The sequence below is a fragment of the Dermacentor variabilis genome, chromosome 9, assembly GCF_050947875.1.
Source record: "Dermacentor variabilis isolate Ectoservices chromosome 9, ASM5094787v1, whole genome shotgun sequence".
Lineage (NCBI taxonomy): Eukaryota > Metazoa > Arthropoda > Arachnida > Ixodida > Ixodidae > Dermacentor > Dermacentor variabilis.
The window spans coordinates 132,925,339-132,940,801 of NC_134576.1; the positions used below are offsets into that span (position 1 = coordinate 132,925,339).

Here is a 15,463-nt window from a genome sequence, read left to right on the forward strand (position 1 = left end):
CTGTCTTACGCTTGTTGATTAACTTCGAAAGTTCTGCCAGTTCTATTCTAGCGGTAGGGTTAGATGCTTTCATTCATTGGCGTTTCTTGATCAGATCTTTCGTCTGCTGCGATAGTTTGCTGGTATCCTGCCTAATGGAGTTACCACCAACTTCCATTGCACACTCCTTAATGATGCCCACAAGATTGTCATTCATTGCTTCAACACTAAGGTCCTCTTCCGGAGTTAAAACCGAATACCTGTTCTGTAGCTTGATCTGGAATTCCTCTATTTTCCCTCTTGCCGCTAACTCATTAATCGGCTTCTTATGTACCAGTTTCTTCCGTTCCCTCCTCAGGTCTAGGCTAATTCGAGTTCTTACCATCCTATGGTCACTGCAGCGCACCTTGCTGAGCACGTTCACATCTTTTATGATACCAGGGTTAGCGCAGAGTATGAGGTCTATTTCATTTCTAGTCTCGCCGTTCGGGCTCCTCCAGGTCCACTTTCGGCTGTCCCGCTTCTGGAAGAAGGTATTCATTATCCTCATATTATTCTGTTCCGCAAACTCTACTAATAACTCTCCCGTGCTATTCCTAGTGCCTATGCCATATTCCCCCACTACCTTGTCTCCAGCCTGCTTCTTGGCATTAAAGTCGCCCATTAGTATAGTGTATTTTGTTTTCACTCTACCCATCGCCGATTCCACGTTTTCATAGAAGCTTTCGACTTCCTGGTCATCATGACTGGATGTAGGGGCGTAGACCTGTACAATCTTCATTTTGTACCTCTTATTAAGTTTCACAACAAGACCTGCCACCCTCTCGTTAATGCTATAGAATTCCTGTATGTTACCAGCTATATTCTTATTAATCAGGAATCCGACTCCCAGTTCTCTTCTCTCCGCTAAGCCCCGGTAGCACAGGACGTGCCCGCTTTTTAGCACTGTATATGCTTCTTTTGGCCTCCTAACTTCACTGAGCCCTATTATATCCCATTTACTGCCCTCTAATTCCTCCAATGGCACTGCTAGACTCGCCTCACTAGATAACGTTCTAGCGTTAAACGTTGCCAGGTTCATATTCCAATGGCGGCCTGTCCGGAGCCAGTGATTCTTAGCACCCTCTGCTGCGTCGCAGGTCTGACCGCCGCCGTGGTCAGTTGCTTCGCAGCTGCTGGGGACTGAGGGCCGGGGTTTGATTGTTGTGTTCATATAGGAGGTTGTGGCCAAGTACTGCACCAGGGTGGCCAATCCTGCTCTGGTGAGGGAGTGCTTTACCGGTTCTGGTCACCGGGATCAGGCCACACTCCAGGCCTGTTTGTGCAATTTTATCAACACGCGGATTTTTTTTTTAATCCGGTGGAAAATTGCCGGCACCGGGATTCGAACCACGGACCTCTTGCACGCGAGGCGGGTGTTCTACCTCTACGCCACCGCTGCAGACCTTCTGTGTCGCTTTAAGAGAAAGGTTAAAGCTAACAATCTTTCTGAAGAGGAACGTTTAACTCGAGGCCAACTCCGATTTCCTTATTCAAGTACATTTACTAAAACGCAGAAATTATCTCATTAGACAACTGCTGGACCGATTTGAATGAAATCTGTTGCATATTAGAGAGAAGGTTAAATTCTAGATGTTGCAGGAAGCAGAATGTTTATTTAGGTTATCGTACACATGACAAAAATTGCCAAAATCGGTGATGAGGAGTGCTCTTGCTCTGCTGCAAAGGTCATATAAAGACCGCATTGAACTTGTGTTACTGGAACAATTAGGCCTAGTTGTGATAATTTAACTTCATTATTGCTGTTGCAGATTGTTTGTGCCCACACTAAAGCACAGTTGCTGCCTTATGCAGCTTTGCAATGCTCCTGGGGTGCTCTGAATTGCCCTACATCAAATGTGCCATAAACTTGCCGATCTTAAAAGGGTAGTAATAGTAAAGCTTTCCTGGCAGCAGTTTCCCACAAACTGAATATTTGTCCTTTGTGTCCCATTAAGCCCCATGAATAATTTACATTGTCTTTCAGCTAAAGCTTCCTTTACAGGTTGCTGCTGCTGATAATGGTGATGATGATGATGATCGATGATGGTGGTAGTGGTGGTGGCGGTGATGATGATTTGACGCTGCTATGTGCAGGGCTTGTGTGGCCAATCCCAGAACCATCTCCTCTCCGTCCTGCTCCAGCCAGTTCTGCACGAGCACTGCCCTGACAATTGCCAGGACTGGCTCAGCTCCTTACCACAGGGTACGTGTGGCAGCAGCACTTCGCCAACCTTCCCAGACAAAATGCGCGCAGCCTTTGCCAAAAGATGGAAGCAGCTGCATCCATGGTGGCAGCTGGGGATAGTTGTACTTCATTAATGAGATTGCATAGACGGGAAAATTTGCCATCCACTCGACTCAAATAAAGGAGGAGGGAAGATAACCGATGGTCATTAAGGGTTATGGACTGGATTCCTAGGGAAGGAAAGTGTAGCAGGGGGCGGCAGAAAGTTGGGTGGGCGGATGAGATTAAGAAGTTTGCAGGGACAACATGGCCACAATTAGTACATGACTGGGGTAGTTGGAGAAGTATGGGAGAGGCCTTTTCCCTACAGTGGGTGTAACCAGGATGATGATGGTGATGATGATGACGACGACGACGACGACGACTCGGATATGGGTTTCTAAAAAAAATAAAGCTTTGCAGTCAAAGAAAAGGTTTGTTCTGGCCCTGGCATTGAACCTGGGAGCAACGCTTTTCTGGGATGGTCGCTCTAACATCTGAGCTAACCAGGAGGCAGGAGATTGCAGAGCAAGGGCGAATTAATTGACTACCAAAAACGCAGGGACGAGAATATCACAAAATTTATATGCAGTGAAATTGAATTCGAAGGGAAAATACTTTCATTATATCTGATACTGGTTGTAAGCATATCTTCATTAAACGCTGATATCGGTGCGAACACTTTGGCTTTTCTAGTATTTATTTATTTATTTATTTATTCATTCAATGCTCTTGGCAGCATTTTGGCAGCCAAGATAAGAGTGGTACAGCTCTATGAACATGTACAAAGTTCGCACAAGTCGTCAGCATATTGGTGAGAAAAATATTGAAATTAACAAGAATTCAGTGAAAAACAGCAGTTACAAGAGACGTTTAGTAAGAAGCAGATAGGTTAAAAAGGAACACTATCAAACACTAGGCAACACACTTTTAATATACCTAGCACCAAAAGAGAGCATGTGGGAAAAAGTTTATGAACAAGCATAACACATTATGGCCACTAAGTTAGCTGTTAGAATGGATTCAGTAGATTTTTATGCCAATAACAATGCCTTGGTTACTGTACCGGAAAGGTAGAAACTTGGGCTGATTAGTAAGTATCTATCCTTTTTTTTTTCCCTTGTGTTTTGTCAAAGCGCTCAACATTGAAAATTGGAAGTTGGTCACAAGAAAAAAGCAAACTTTCGAGGGAGTAAAATTAGATATAGCTGCACAATCATACAAAGATTAACTACTGTCAGAATTATAGTAATTGGATGTAATGAAACTTTGTTACTTAAAAATACAAGTTGGACACAAAATGAGGGAAAGAAGAGGCTTAGAGTTCCATGCAAGGCTTTGTAAAACAAAATAATTTTTTTAAATACACATTTTTGTCTGGCTCTCTCTGTAAGCAAAAATAATGTTTGCATCCACTAGAAAGACGAATGAGCTGTGCCTTTTCATGAACCTCCTCCATTTTTTTGATTCATGGTAGAGAGTTCCTTTGGTTAAGACTCAGCAGAGGACACTGTCTTGGTGGCTCCACCACTTGAATTATGTGAGTGGTGTGTGGCCGCTGCTTTTGTTGAGAATTCACTTTCTAGATTAATTTGTTCTACAAAGTACCATTGTGTTGCCTGTCAGCTGTGGAACATTATTATTATTATTATTATTATTATTATTATTATTATTATTATTATTATTATTATTATTATTATTATTATTATTATTATTATTATGTGCAGTGTACGAGTGTTGAAAATCTGGATCTAATTCAATTTATTGCAGAGTTTATGAAATTGATCTGTATCACTAAGCACGGGTATGATCTTTGTAATGTAGCACGCAACTTTTTTTCTTTTTATGCTTCTGGCAGTTCATTTCGTTGGAAGCTACTCAATTTCTGGCAAGCGGAAGTCAGACAGAACTAATAATTGCTTTCTTAGGAACATTTCCTAGCATGTTATGAGTGTTCAGCATGCATAAATGTAATAAAATGCAACTTCTGTATTTACTTTGTTACATTTATTACTTCGTTATCATGGTTGCCTGCCTTCATGAGCGAAATCAACTGCCATGAGAGGGTGTGTTGCTGTTAGTGACCGTCGGGTGAGCCAATGCAAAAGCCCGTGGCGTATCACCTGAAAGACAACAAAAGATTGTTTTTTGCTATGTCTTCATCAGTGAGATGACTGCTATCTCTAATGCAGCTGTCAACAGTAATCCGTCTCTGCTGTTACCGTGCACACAAGAGTAGTAGCAATAACAGGTCTTGCAGAATTTTGTGAGTGTGCTGATGCAGCACTGCAATTCTGTGATTCATTTATCATTTTGCCATGCTTGTCGCTGTACATAAGTAGGCACTCTAAACAGCGCAAAAAAAAACAATTTTTATGCTTTTGTCCAGCGATGGCTCGCAGTGCTCTCTTGGTACGTTCAAGGAATGCTGATAAACTGTGTGGCCGGCGAAAATGAGGGCACAGTATTTTGTAAAAATTAATTTGACTTTCATTTCTTATCATTACGTTGCGTCAAGTGCTCGATCCTGGCGATAGTGACGGCATGGCTTAATCTGTGCCAATAAAGATCAGAGAAAAGAAAAAGTGGAAAATGATATAGATCATTGTGGTGGTGGTGCCATCTGTCGTCATTACAGTGAGACATGCCTCCCGCCATAAATGGCAGATGGCGCCACTGTTTCATTGCAGCAAAATCAGCATTACATTTAGTGGTGTTCATGCAGGTGATGGCTTTATTGTGAACAAAACAGGCAAGCAGTCTTTGTAGATGTGATACTTAACCGAACCCGCTGCAAAATGCTACTTCTGTATGAAATATGAGTGGAAATCAGCCAGTGGTTTAGCTGGAAAAGGCTCAACGGTGTCTCCCGGTGCCGTCAATGCAGGTCCCCGGCTGCTCATTTTCTCATACCTGGATCCAGTGTCACTGCTGCGCTGCGCCCAGGTGTGCCACGCATGGCGTGACCTTACCCGTGACCCTTACCTATGGCAGCGCTTGTGCTCACAGCCACAGTGGCGTGTGAGCTCGGCCACTGAGCGCAAGCAGCTGCAGCTTCTGCGTCGTCTTGATGGCCACGTGGACTGGCGTGCTGTATTTTGCCAACGGTTCCGCCTGAGGCGCAACTGGCTCCGCGGCAGCTGCCACGTGCGCACATTCCACGGACACACACAGGTGGGTGGAGCGGCAGCCTCAACTGTTGATTGGCCTGGCACAGGCACATTCTTTAAAACTGTGAGGCACAGAGAAGCTGCAGCTTATGCTACCGTTATCTTTACTGGGAAATGCGTGCGGCAAATGCTACACACGAAGGCGAGCTTTCTGGTTCTTTTCTTTCTCTCCCCCGCACGGCAAAAGCCGCGGATGCGCGGAGTTGAGCGCCATCTGATAGTGCTTCAAGGAACTCGGGCCCATGTGGCATGCACCTGCTGTTGATCGGCTGTGACCATGTGACTTTTTGTACCATCTCCGGGGCTTCATGAGCCATGTAATGCTTTCGCATTAAAATTTACAACTAGGCACTACTTTGATGCTTGAGTGGCATCACTCTGCCATACCCACCTAAGCGTGGCAAAGTGATTCAAGAGGGAGTCCTCTAAAAACAGTTGACAGCAAGAAAAAAAAATTTTTTTTCTGGCTGCAAGCTTTCAGTGCTTTGAGTTGTCAGTTATTTACCCTCATGCTTTTACCTTCTGGCTTCCTGGTGAGCACAGATGTTTTGAATTGAATTGAATTGAATTTTATTTCTCGTTCATTCAAACGAGGGTAAGCTGAGTCTAAAGACATAAAGCCTGATAAAGGTTTCAGCCCCCGTAAGCGACAAGTTTGACAGCAGATTAGACACATATGCACAATTTCCCAAGTAGTTGCGAGTCAGCGCTAGTGTTGTATGTGTTACATAAATTCCAGGTGAAGCAGTGTACAAAACACAAAAAAAGGACCTCAGACTTGTGTGGCCTCACAGAGTTACGATTCGATGCCTAGCGAAGCTGTTTCTTCTGAGCAGTTGCAGTAAGAATTTTGAGCAGTTTCAGGAATTTCAGTTATTAAAACACATACTTTGAAATGTTGCCTGCAAATAGCACTTTCAAGCTCTCGTTAGGGAATTTTCTTTGCACAAAGAAATTCATGCATACATTTTACTTTGTGGGAACATTGGCCATAATGTTATATTTTCACTAAACTTGATTTTCGTGGCATTTATAGTTGCCTTAGGGCAGCATGTTCAGTTCTGCGCCATTCATAAAACATACTTGCGAAGCTCTGGAGTGCTTGTATAAGTAATTTATTTTAAAGTCTGCAATTAACCCTACACTTCGAACTTTTCCTAACTATCAACTCCTTAGTTCCACCAAATATAAACAAGATGGCTCATTTCATTCAATGTGGACACCGGGAAAACCTACTACAAACCTTTTATAATACATAAAAACAGGAGGGAGAACGAGGGTTCAGAAATTATTTGCAATGCTTTTAATTAAGCAAGAAATGAGTTTCACCACACATATCACTTAACATACCCCCCATTTTCACCATATTTGAACTCAGTGTCATGTACAGTTCTTTTAGGACTCTAGGAAACATTGCTGATTACGACAGTATGGTATTATGGAACGTTTGAATGAGTGATATTGAACAAAAACTGTAATTAACCTATACAGATAAAATATTTATTGTACATCACCCATGACATACTTCTTACTTCAACTAAATAAAACGTGCATTGCATAGCTCACTGAGGAAGCCTGGGAAAACAAACTAGATGTCTCATATAACGCATAAAAATTTTCTGATAACAAGTATTCAGTAATTATTGTTGAAACACAATATTTAAACTATACAGTTGAAACTTGCAGTACATGTCACCCATAGCTTGGTGTCTATTTTCTCTAACTGTGAAATTGCTGACATTGTTAGTTCTTCCAAGGCTGTGGGGAAACTTTGTGAGTGTTTCATAAGAAGCGTCTAAACAAGCCAAAAACAAGAGATTAATTATTCTCATTTAGCCCCTATTTAACAAACACACATCAACATTAGTCTGCATATTGCTTTTAAGGTTACCCACATTTCCTCAATATGTAAACTTTGTGAGCGATATAATTTTTTCAGTAAGCCGTGATAACAGGCGCATAACATTATGGAACGCTTTTAGTCGCACTGACAGCTTCACTGTAAAAATGTGTACAGTTCATGTCAAAAGTTTACAAACTGCAAAATCTGAGAAAAAAAGTCAAAAATATTTTCACCTCATGTGCACATAGATTAGCATTCGGATTTCTAACCTCTACTTGTACATGCATTCAAGATAATGTGTTGTACAGTTTTACTTGTTTGGGGCACAAAATGCTGGGAGACTCCACTTTTAAGGAAACCCAATTTCCCATGAACTTTTGGCACCAACTCCACAGTATAGCCGACTCTTAAAGTGAAGTCTTGGTATAGTGTTCAAGCCAGTATGGCTTCGTTGTTTCTTCAGATATGCGGAAAGACAGTATCCAATATGATGTGTTCAGCAGGTGTACACTAATAAAGAAATAAAGGGCTTAATACCTCGATGTTCTCTTTTCCCATCGTCATGCTTTTGAGTTTGTGACCTGTTGCTTTCACTGAGAGATGTTGGTGTTCTTTATGATTTCTTTCTTCTTCTTCATTTTTGCTTTTGTTGGATCCGATACAGCTCTGTTCAATTTTGTTGACATTAATTAGAATTGGAAAGAAGGCTCGAAACCTTGTTTGGACTTATAGCCAACAAGACTAGTACTGGATCCGACAGCAGTATAGATGCTCAAAATAACAGCATGTATATCACTGTATCACTTAATTTGTCAGTATTTCCTTAGCTGGACTACAAGACTTATCGTGGGTAATGTCTTGGGCAGTATCGTGGGTGGTAAAAGAAGTTAAGCAGGTCCAGCGCAATTGTTGGAATTCATGTCAAGCAAAGCTTTTGGGAAGTAGCTGGTTTAATGCAACACAGCTAAACTGGGTGCATGCAATTCCCTTCATTTTTATTACTATGCCATATGTAATCTTGTACAATGTTTACACACTGTTTTATGTTTATACACTGCAGTGTGAGACGCCAATGCCACGAAGACAAAGGTGATGTACGATGCTGTTGGTGAGATCTGTATGGCAAGGAGAAGAACGGCACATACCTAAATAAATGTAAAGGGGCCTTAGACAACCTTTTTATTGAAGTTGAGAAATGCATTTGAAGCTAAAATGGACTATTTCAGAAATACTTTGCCGCAAAAGGTACTCTAATGCGCTCAGCAGAAGTGGAGTTATTGGCAATCAAAGGTCTCACATGATTCCATTCAGTGTGCTTCCGCTCCTTCTTTAATGGCTTGCACTGTGAAGACTACAGTGGAGCGGGGCGTCCCCACAACGCTCTGCCTACTGAACGTCACCATGGCGCACTGTGCAAATTTGATTTTGGGTGTTCACGTAGACGCTGCTACTTCCTATTTTGACACCTACAACGCACCAAATGCGTTTACCCTCTGCGAGCCCCAGTGTGCTCAACCAGCGAACTCGTCATGGCACCCAGCGGCGGTCACGGTGTCTACGCTACGTAGCAGACCACAGCTACGTGCAACTGTAGTGCGTGAGTGCAGCATTTGCTTTGTGCACGACATGGCTTGAGTGCGTGCTGGCACTCGCATGCTCCAGTCTGGCCGTGCTACATGGTGCGGACTGGCTTTGTCCTGCAGCAGGTTGACCAACGGATAGTAGCCACATCCAACTTGCGCATTTTGAAGCACTATCAATAGCCCAATACAAAGTGAAGTCTGCCAAGGCATCTGACCAGGAGCGGCCAGGAGTGAGTGCGCGCTAGTGAGTGTGTGTGTGGTCTGGCTTTGAGTTTCACGTGGTTCAAGGCTAGTTGAGCGTTCAAAAAAAGCCAAAATTAGCGAGACCCGATAAGCAGTGGTGCCAAAGTTTAATTCCTATGCAGGCAGCTGCAGCCGAGCGTCTGCTGCCGATAGTCAGCTTATTCCGGGAGTACGAAATTATTATAAAATTCGAAAGCAGATTTTCACTTACTTCATCTTGTTTTTTAAAGTGCGTCAATAAATGTACACAGTAACCGTAGGAAGAAGTGTACTGATCCAAACACCCTTCTTGATTGATGTCAGCTATTGGCCAATAGCAGCAGCATATGGGAATCTGCTATATTACGAAATAAGGCATCCAGAAAAGAGTGAGGAGCAGGCTTCTGTTAAAAAGAGAGCGCTTGAGAGAAAGGTGACTTCGCACTCCGCTTTCAAGCTCCACGTGCTGCACATGACTACAATTTGGCTGAGGTGTTCACGGCAGCGTATGCTATCCGCAAACTGTGTTTTTTTCGCCAAGCTCAAGGGTTGGTTTAGGACCCCTTTAAGGAGTACTGATAAGCCACAGCTGTGTATAACAGCTGTGTCTTACCAGTACTCGCCTACAGGGCAGGAACCTGGAGGCTTACGAAAAGGGTTCTACTTAAATTGAGGACGATGCAACGAGCTATCGAAAGAAGAATGATGGGTGTAACTTTAAGGGGATAAGAAGAGGACAGATTGGGTGAGCGAACAAACGCGAGTTAGTGGCGTCTTAGTTGAAATCAAGAAAAATAAATGGGCATTAGCAGGGCATGTAATGAGGAGGGAAGATAACTGATGGTCATTAAGGGTTACGGACTGGATTCCAAGAGAAGGGAAGCTAGCAGGGGGTGGCACAAATTTAGGTGGGCGGATGAGATTAAAGGGAAGCTGAAGAGTCTGTCGAATTCAATAAGACGCTCATATACGGATGCGGGAACCTTATAAACCATGTAGGTAAAATTTGGGGGCTTTTCTTCAATTAGGAGCGATGTAATCGTCGGTTAAAATTGCACTGTAGCTCTGCCCCCTGTCGAATTCCGCGCACTGCTGCTGACGCTGACGATGCGAGCGGAGACCGGAAACCGCGGTGTTGTGACGTCAACTCTAGTGTTTTCTTCCTTCGCAGCCTGCGCGACCGTGCCTGACCGTGCTTGTTTCTGCGTGCGTGCCATCGTAATCTGCTTCTATCGACCCTGCATTTCTTTGTTGGTGCGTCTGCGTGTATGTAGAGTGGTCTCACGTAGCCGACGGAATTCGCCGCCTTTACGACTTCGGTTACGAGTAGTGTGCGGATGGTGCACAGATGAAGGTCACTACACGTACTGCATGAACCGGGAAGCTTTTCACGCGTTTAAACCGTCTTTGTAGATTGTCGACAGCTTTGGACAGCGCACAAATGCCGACGATCGCATCCCCGCTTACGTTCCACGAGGAGGCATGCAGGAACACAACACTACAGTTGTTTGACCGGAAACGAGCTCACTAGATCGGCGAAAGATCGGCGAGATCACTAGATCGCTTTGAAAAAAACATACTCACCAAAGAGCATTTCCAACATGAGGAGATCCCAAGACTTCGCTTTCGTTCGCGTCGAAAGCACTGCTCGCACCAGCATCGTTTGCTTCTTCGAGGGGCCGGCTCTTCGCAATCGGCTCGTACATGTAGAGAGTAACGCCAAACTCCTCAGAAAAACGCAGTCTCTCTAAATTTTCCATTACCTCTTAATTTTCCATTACAGCACCAAACTACCTGGCACCGCGCTTCATGTGTAGCGGCAGCGGTCGGTCACTAGAGTTGATGTCACGAGGCGCCCGACCAATCACAGGCGGAAACGAGACGCGCGAGCTGGGCGTGTTCACTGCTGTACTTTTCGTCAAAATAAAATATATTTGTGCTTTCTTTCGCTCAATTTCGATACGATATTCGAATTCGGAGGGTTGAAAACCATTATGTACACATGTTCACTCATTTTTTCTGGAAAACCTTTCAGCTTCCCTTTAAGAAGTTTGCAGGGACAGCATGGCCACAATTAGCACATGACCGGGGTAGTTGGAGAAGTATGGGAGTGGCCTTTGTCCTGCAGTGGGCGTAACCAGGCTGATGATGTGGATGATGTAGATGTAAGGATTCAATACACCTTGTGTGACAGAGGCAGGTATCCATATAGTAGTAGCCCATATATGAGAAATTTATGACAATCAAAAAATCTGTTGAACATTGTAAGCTATTGCATTAACCCCTTTCATGGGCGAATTTCTCGTATGCGGCATGGGGTTTACATAGATGGTTTTTTACACAAGGCATGGTTGTGAGTGTTCTGTGTAAAAATTTCAGATTCTTTCAAGTAAAATTTACGGAAGTACTCTGGTCTCACTGCCCAGTAGCTGCTGCCCAAAAACAAAAAAATTATTTTCATACACATTACTCTAGAAACTTCAGAACACTTGGGATGCCTCAGGGAAAAAAAAAAAAAAGACGGTTCTTCACTTTCTGTGATACTGCCCGAAGCTGGGATCTCTATACTAAGTGGCACAATGCAGCTCTGGCAAATTTACGGCATACACTTCTCTGCTACCTTCATGCTGCAGTGCCGGTACGCAGTATTTACAACAAAACTGACTATCAGCAGGTTCCGAATAAATTATTATTATTATTATTTTTTTTTTGCTAAGGAAATTGTTGCAAAGCTTTTACATACCTTCTAAAAACACAACCTACATGAAACAGTCAGGCAGACAGCATTACTGTGATTGGCTCAAAGCACAGGAGATGCTGTAGGTTCATTTTTGAAGCAACAGAGGACATTACTGCATTAAAAATTTTTTATACAGTTTATGTGAGATGTTTGTTTATGGCAACACAATTTTATGGTGGGAATAAGGCTTCCCATGGCTTTGTTGCACACATACAGCAGGTGGGAAGTGTACTTCCATCGCCCATGATACGTATATACTTTAGAGATATACCTACGAGGTGACATCATACATAGAAGTTTTCTGCCATGATTTGTTGTTTGTCATGATTGAACAGAGTTGTACCGGCACAAATTCGTCGCTCGGAATTCCTGGCTGTATAAGTAACATACTTGGTGAGAAACTTCCACCAAACCTCAGGGTTATATACAATGAAATCGTCACTTTAAATGCTTTTTGAACATCAGTGACAGTGTAAGCTCAGACATGTACAGTGCCCCTCTGCCCTTGTCTCGCACGCAGGCCGTGTTCTGCGTCCAGTTTGACGACACGCGCATTGTGAGTGGCTCCTCGGACAAAACGATCAAGGTGTGGAACATGCGCACAAATAGTCCCTGGTCGGTGATGACTCTCGTCGGTCACTCGGGCACGGTGCGCTGCCTTCACCTGAGCGGCAACCGACTAGTCTCGGGCTCCAGTGACTGTACGATAAAGGTATGCTGCGCAGCCTCACAGCACTCGTAGGACGGAAGCTTCAGCAACCATTTTATTGTTGTTCAGAGGCCAGAAAGACTTCACGCGAGAGGTACTTCAATTGCACTGACGTCCTCCTTGTGTCACTCTTTACAGTCTAACTTTTGAGTTCTGCACTTTTAACTTGTCACATTTTACGCTAAGCGAAGGGCCAAGCCTTCTAAGCCCTAAAAGAAATACTGGAAATACAGCACCAGGTTGGCCATTTCGAGAACAACTTTATTATCGAACTAAAATGTGTTATAAATGTTTCCCAATTTTCATCCTTGGGGAGTTCCTTTTTATGTGTGATAAGAGTGTGCAAGAGTTTTTGCACCTTCAAGAATATACGTCTCTATTGCAGTAACAAAGCCTGATTGTACAAAATATTTATTTAATGTGTTCTTTGATCCCTTGACACATACCCATAGAGTTTAATATGTTGGAAAACTTGAAGCAGCGAAGTAATCTCAGACATCTTGCCCTATTTAATGAAGCTGCGGGGAAAATATTGTAGAAAGCAGATAACAGGGAACCTGTCAGGCTCAGAAGTTAGCTCGAAATTTATTCATGTGCTGCTTCACTAAAGACATTACCATGCTAGTTTGACACAGACTGCTTTCCTTTTATAAAACTGCCCATTGCAGGATTTCAGTTTTTGCAAGCTTGGCATCAGCTCTACCAGATGGCAACAGCTGGCCGCAGCCAGAGTGAAATGTTTTTCATCTTCACAGTGCAGTCTCATGCAAACATCTTCACATCTTCACAGTTGTCCATGCAAACAGATTTTTTGTATTTCTGCTCTTGAATATTTGTTCTCTTATTCGCATGAGTGTTTTAATTGTTCTCAATTTAATGAAGTTCTCTATTTAACCAAATCTATCTCAGGTCCCATGCCATAGACTTTGTTACTTCGAAGTTTTAACAGTGTCTTTTTTCTTTCACTCATCTGGCTCATTTTTTTCTTTACATGCTCCTGCAGGTGTGGGACTTGAGTACAGAACACTCCTGGTCCAGCATAGCCTGTAAGGGCACCATGGTTGGGCACATAGACACTGTGCGATGCCTCCAAGCTGATCAACGCCAAGTTGTCAGTGGCTCCTACGATCGCACTCTTAAGGCATGTTCTTTGTTTTTTTACTATTCGTTGTAATTCTTGGAAATGCTAACTTGTTTATCTACTTCAGGTGCTGTGTGCACAATTTTGCACATATGTCCATGTTTGTTACATGCATCCTGAGACACTTCTGATTGGGCCTGTGCTGCAAGTTTGAATAATATGTGTAAAATGTTTTAGTAAAGCGAGTTGGAATGTAGACAGCTGGGTATTTTTTATCGGTATGCCATCATGAAGCAGGTTCACTTTGTAGGGTCTCAAACAGGGTCTTAGGACAAAGGAAGAACAACACAGTAGGGCAACAATCACAAAGGCATTTATTGCACCTTTGATACACTAATGCCTGCTAGTCGAATTACTGTCCACAGAACATGCCGATGGGTGCGCGACAAATCGAAGAAGTCCAACTCACCATGACCGGATAGCATGCGAATATCGTCACGTGGTAGTGACGGTCAAGAACACAGTAGCAAAACTGTGAATGGTGAAACTAACTCTTTATTGGGCAAACCTGTGCCTAAAAGAAGAAGCTACAATCAAAGCGTAATGATAGCGGCAAACACACCCAGCGATCGGCAAAAATCTGATCTGGCAGTCAAGCGCGTCTGCATTTATACATGAGTATCGTTGAAGGTTCAAGAGTAATTGCTGGTGCCCGCTTGTCTTCGAGAAAGTTCTACATAATTCGCGTCGCACATGCAATCAGATTGCACAAGCTTCAGTGACAACAGACAGCAGATAAAACTATCGATAACATTCGAGAAACTTCCAAAACGTTAGGGTGCATCCCGCGCTGAACGATAACATTTGTTAGTGAAAAGCTGTCTCCTAAAAAAGATAAACTAGTACACGTGCCCATATGTTCGTCCCCACACTGTACACCAATGCCTAATCGTTCGCATGTATGGTAACGTGAACAGCGGCGCGTTCGAACGAATGTGTTTGTCCACTGCGGTGTCCTGCTCCTAAGGCGTTCCCAGGGCAGTCCCACGAAGCAGGATGGCAGATGTGTGAAGCATCTGCACTGCTCGCTGACCTCAAGCCAAAGTGAAAGAGCACCCTTTCCCCTTTTCCCTATTCCCCCTTTCCATATTCCCTTTTGCACCCGAGTAACCCCGCCATTAGGTTACGTTAGCAGCGCAACACTCGTGCCATCTCTCATGCTAATCTGCAGCCACACTGCCTGCCACCAGCGCTCAGCTACACGGAGAAGCCAGATTACAGGAAACATGAGAGTTATGCGGAGAAACCAACATCAGGGGACGCATAAGAGTCCCCACAACTTCTTCCATTGTTTTTGCAATGTCCTACATCTGGCATATTTTTTCATGTGGCTGTTTAAGAGCTTTCCAAGTGTGCTGGACATGAAATAGTTGATGTGCTCATATCTGACGCGTCCCAGTATTGAGTTCTCTCTCACATGGAGTCCGCATTCTGTAAACTTGACAATACTCGGTGAAGAATTGAGCGTTTGCAAATTATTCTGCAGCTGTTCACTTTTCATGATTTTGAAGGTGCAATAAATGTGGTGAAACTAAATTTTCAATGGACATAATTAATTTCCGAAACATGAACAAACGCAGACATGAAAGGAACTGCAAAGACAAAAGTCACTTCCGAGATGTATTTGTGAACCTGTCACAAAATGAAAATCGTTATACAGCATTTATACAAGAAACCTTGCACATACCACACTTTCGGGCTAACTATGGCCATAAAATGCTCATACACCATCTTCCCTATGTACTTAACTTGAGTTTAGGTATACAAAAACAATAGGCAGTATTCTTGTTGTTGCAGTTTCTGTCTATTG

At 43.3% G+C, this 15,463-nt stretch overlaps 1 protein-coding gene across 1 annotated transcript in view; it reads left to right on the plus strand.

Moving 5' to 3' along the window:
- LOC142557554 (uncharacterized) overlaps window positions 1–15,463 on the plus strand; it is a 32,978-nt gene that overhangs the window by 4,286 nt on the left and 13,229 nt on the right. The window contains exons 4-7 of the mRNA XM_075669490.1: window positions 2,116–2,224; window positions 5,133–5,419; window positions 12,324–12,515; window positions 13,516–13,653. Coding sequence (XP_075525605.1) covers window positions 2,116–2,224; window positions 5,133–5,419; window positions 12,324–12,515; window positions 13,516–13,653 — 726 coding nt within the window. The remainder of the gene's footprint in view (window positions 1–2,115; window positions 2,225–5,132; window positions 5,420–12,323; window positions 12,516–13,515; window positions 13,654–15,463) is intronic.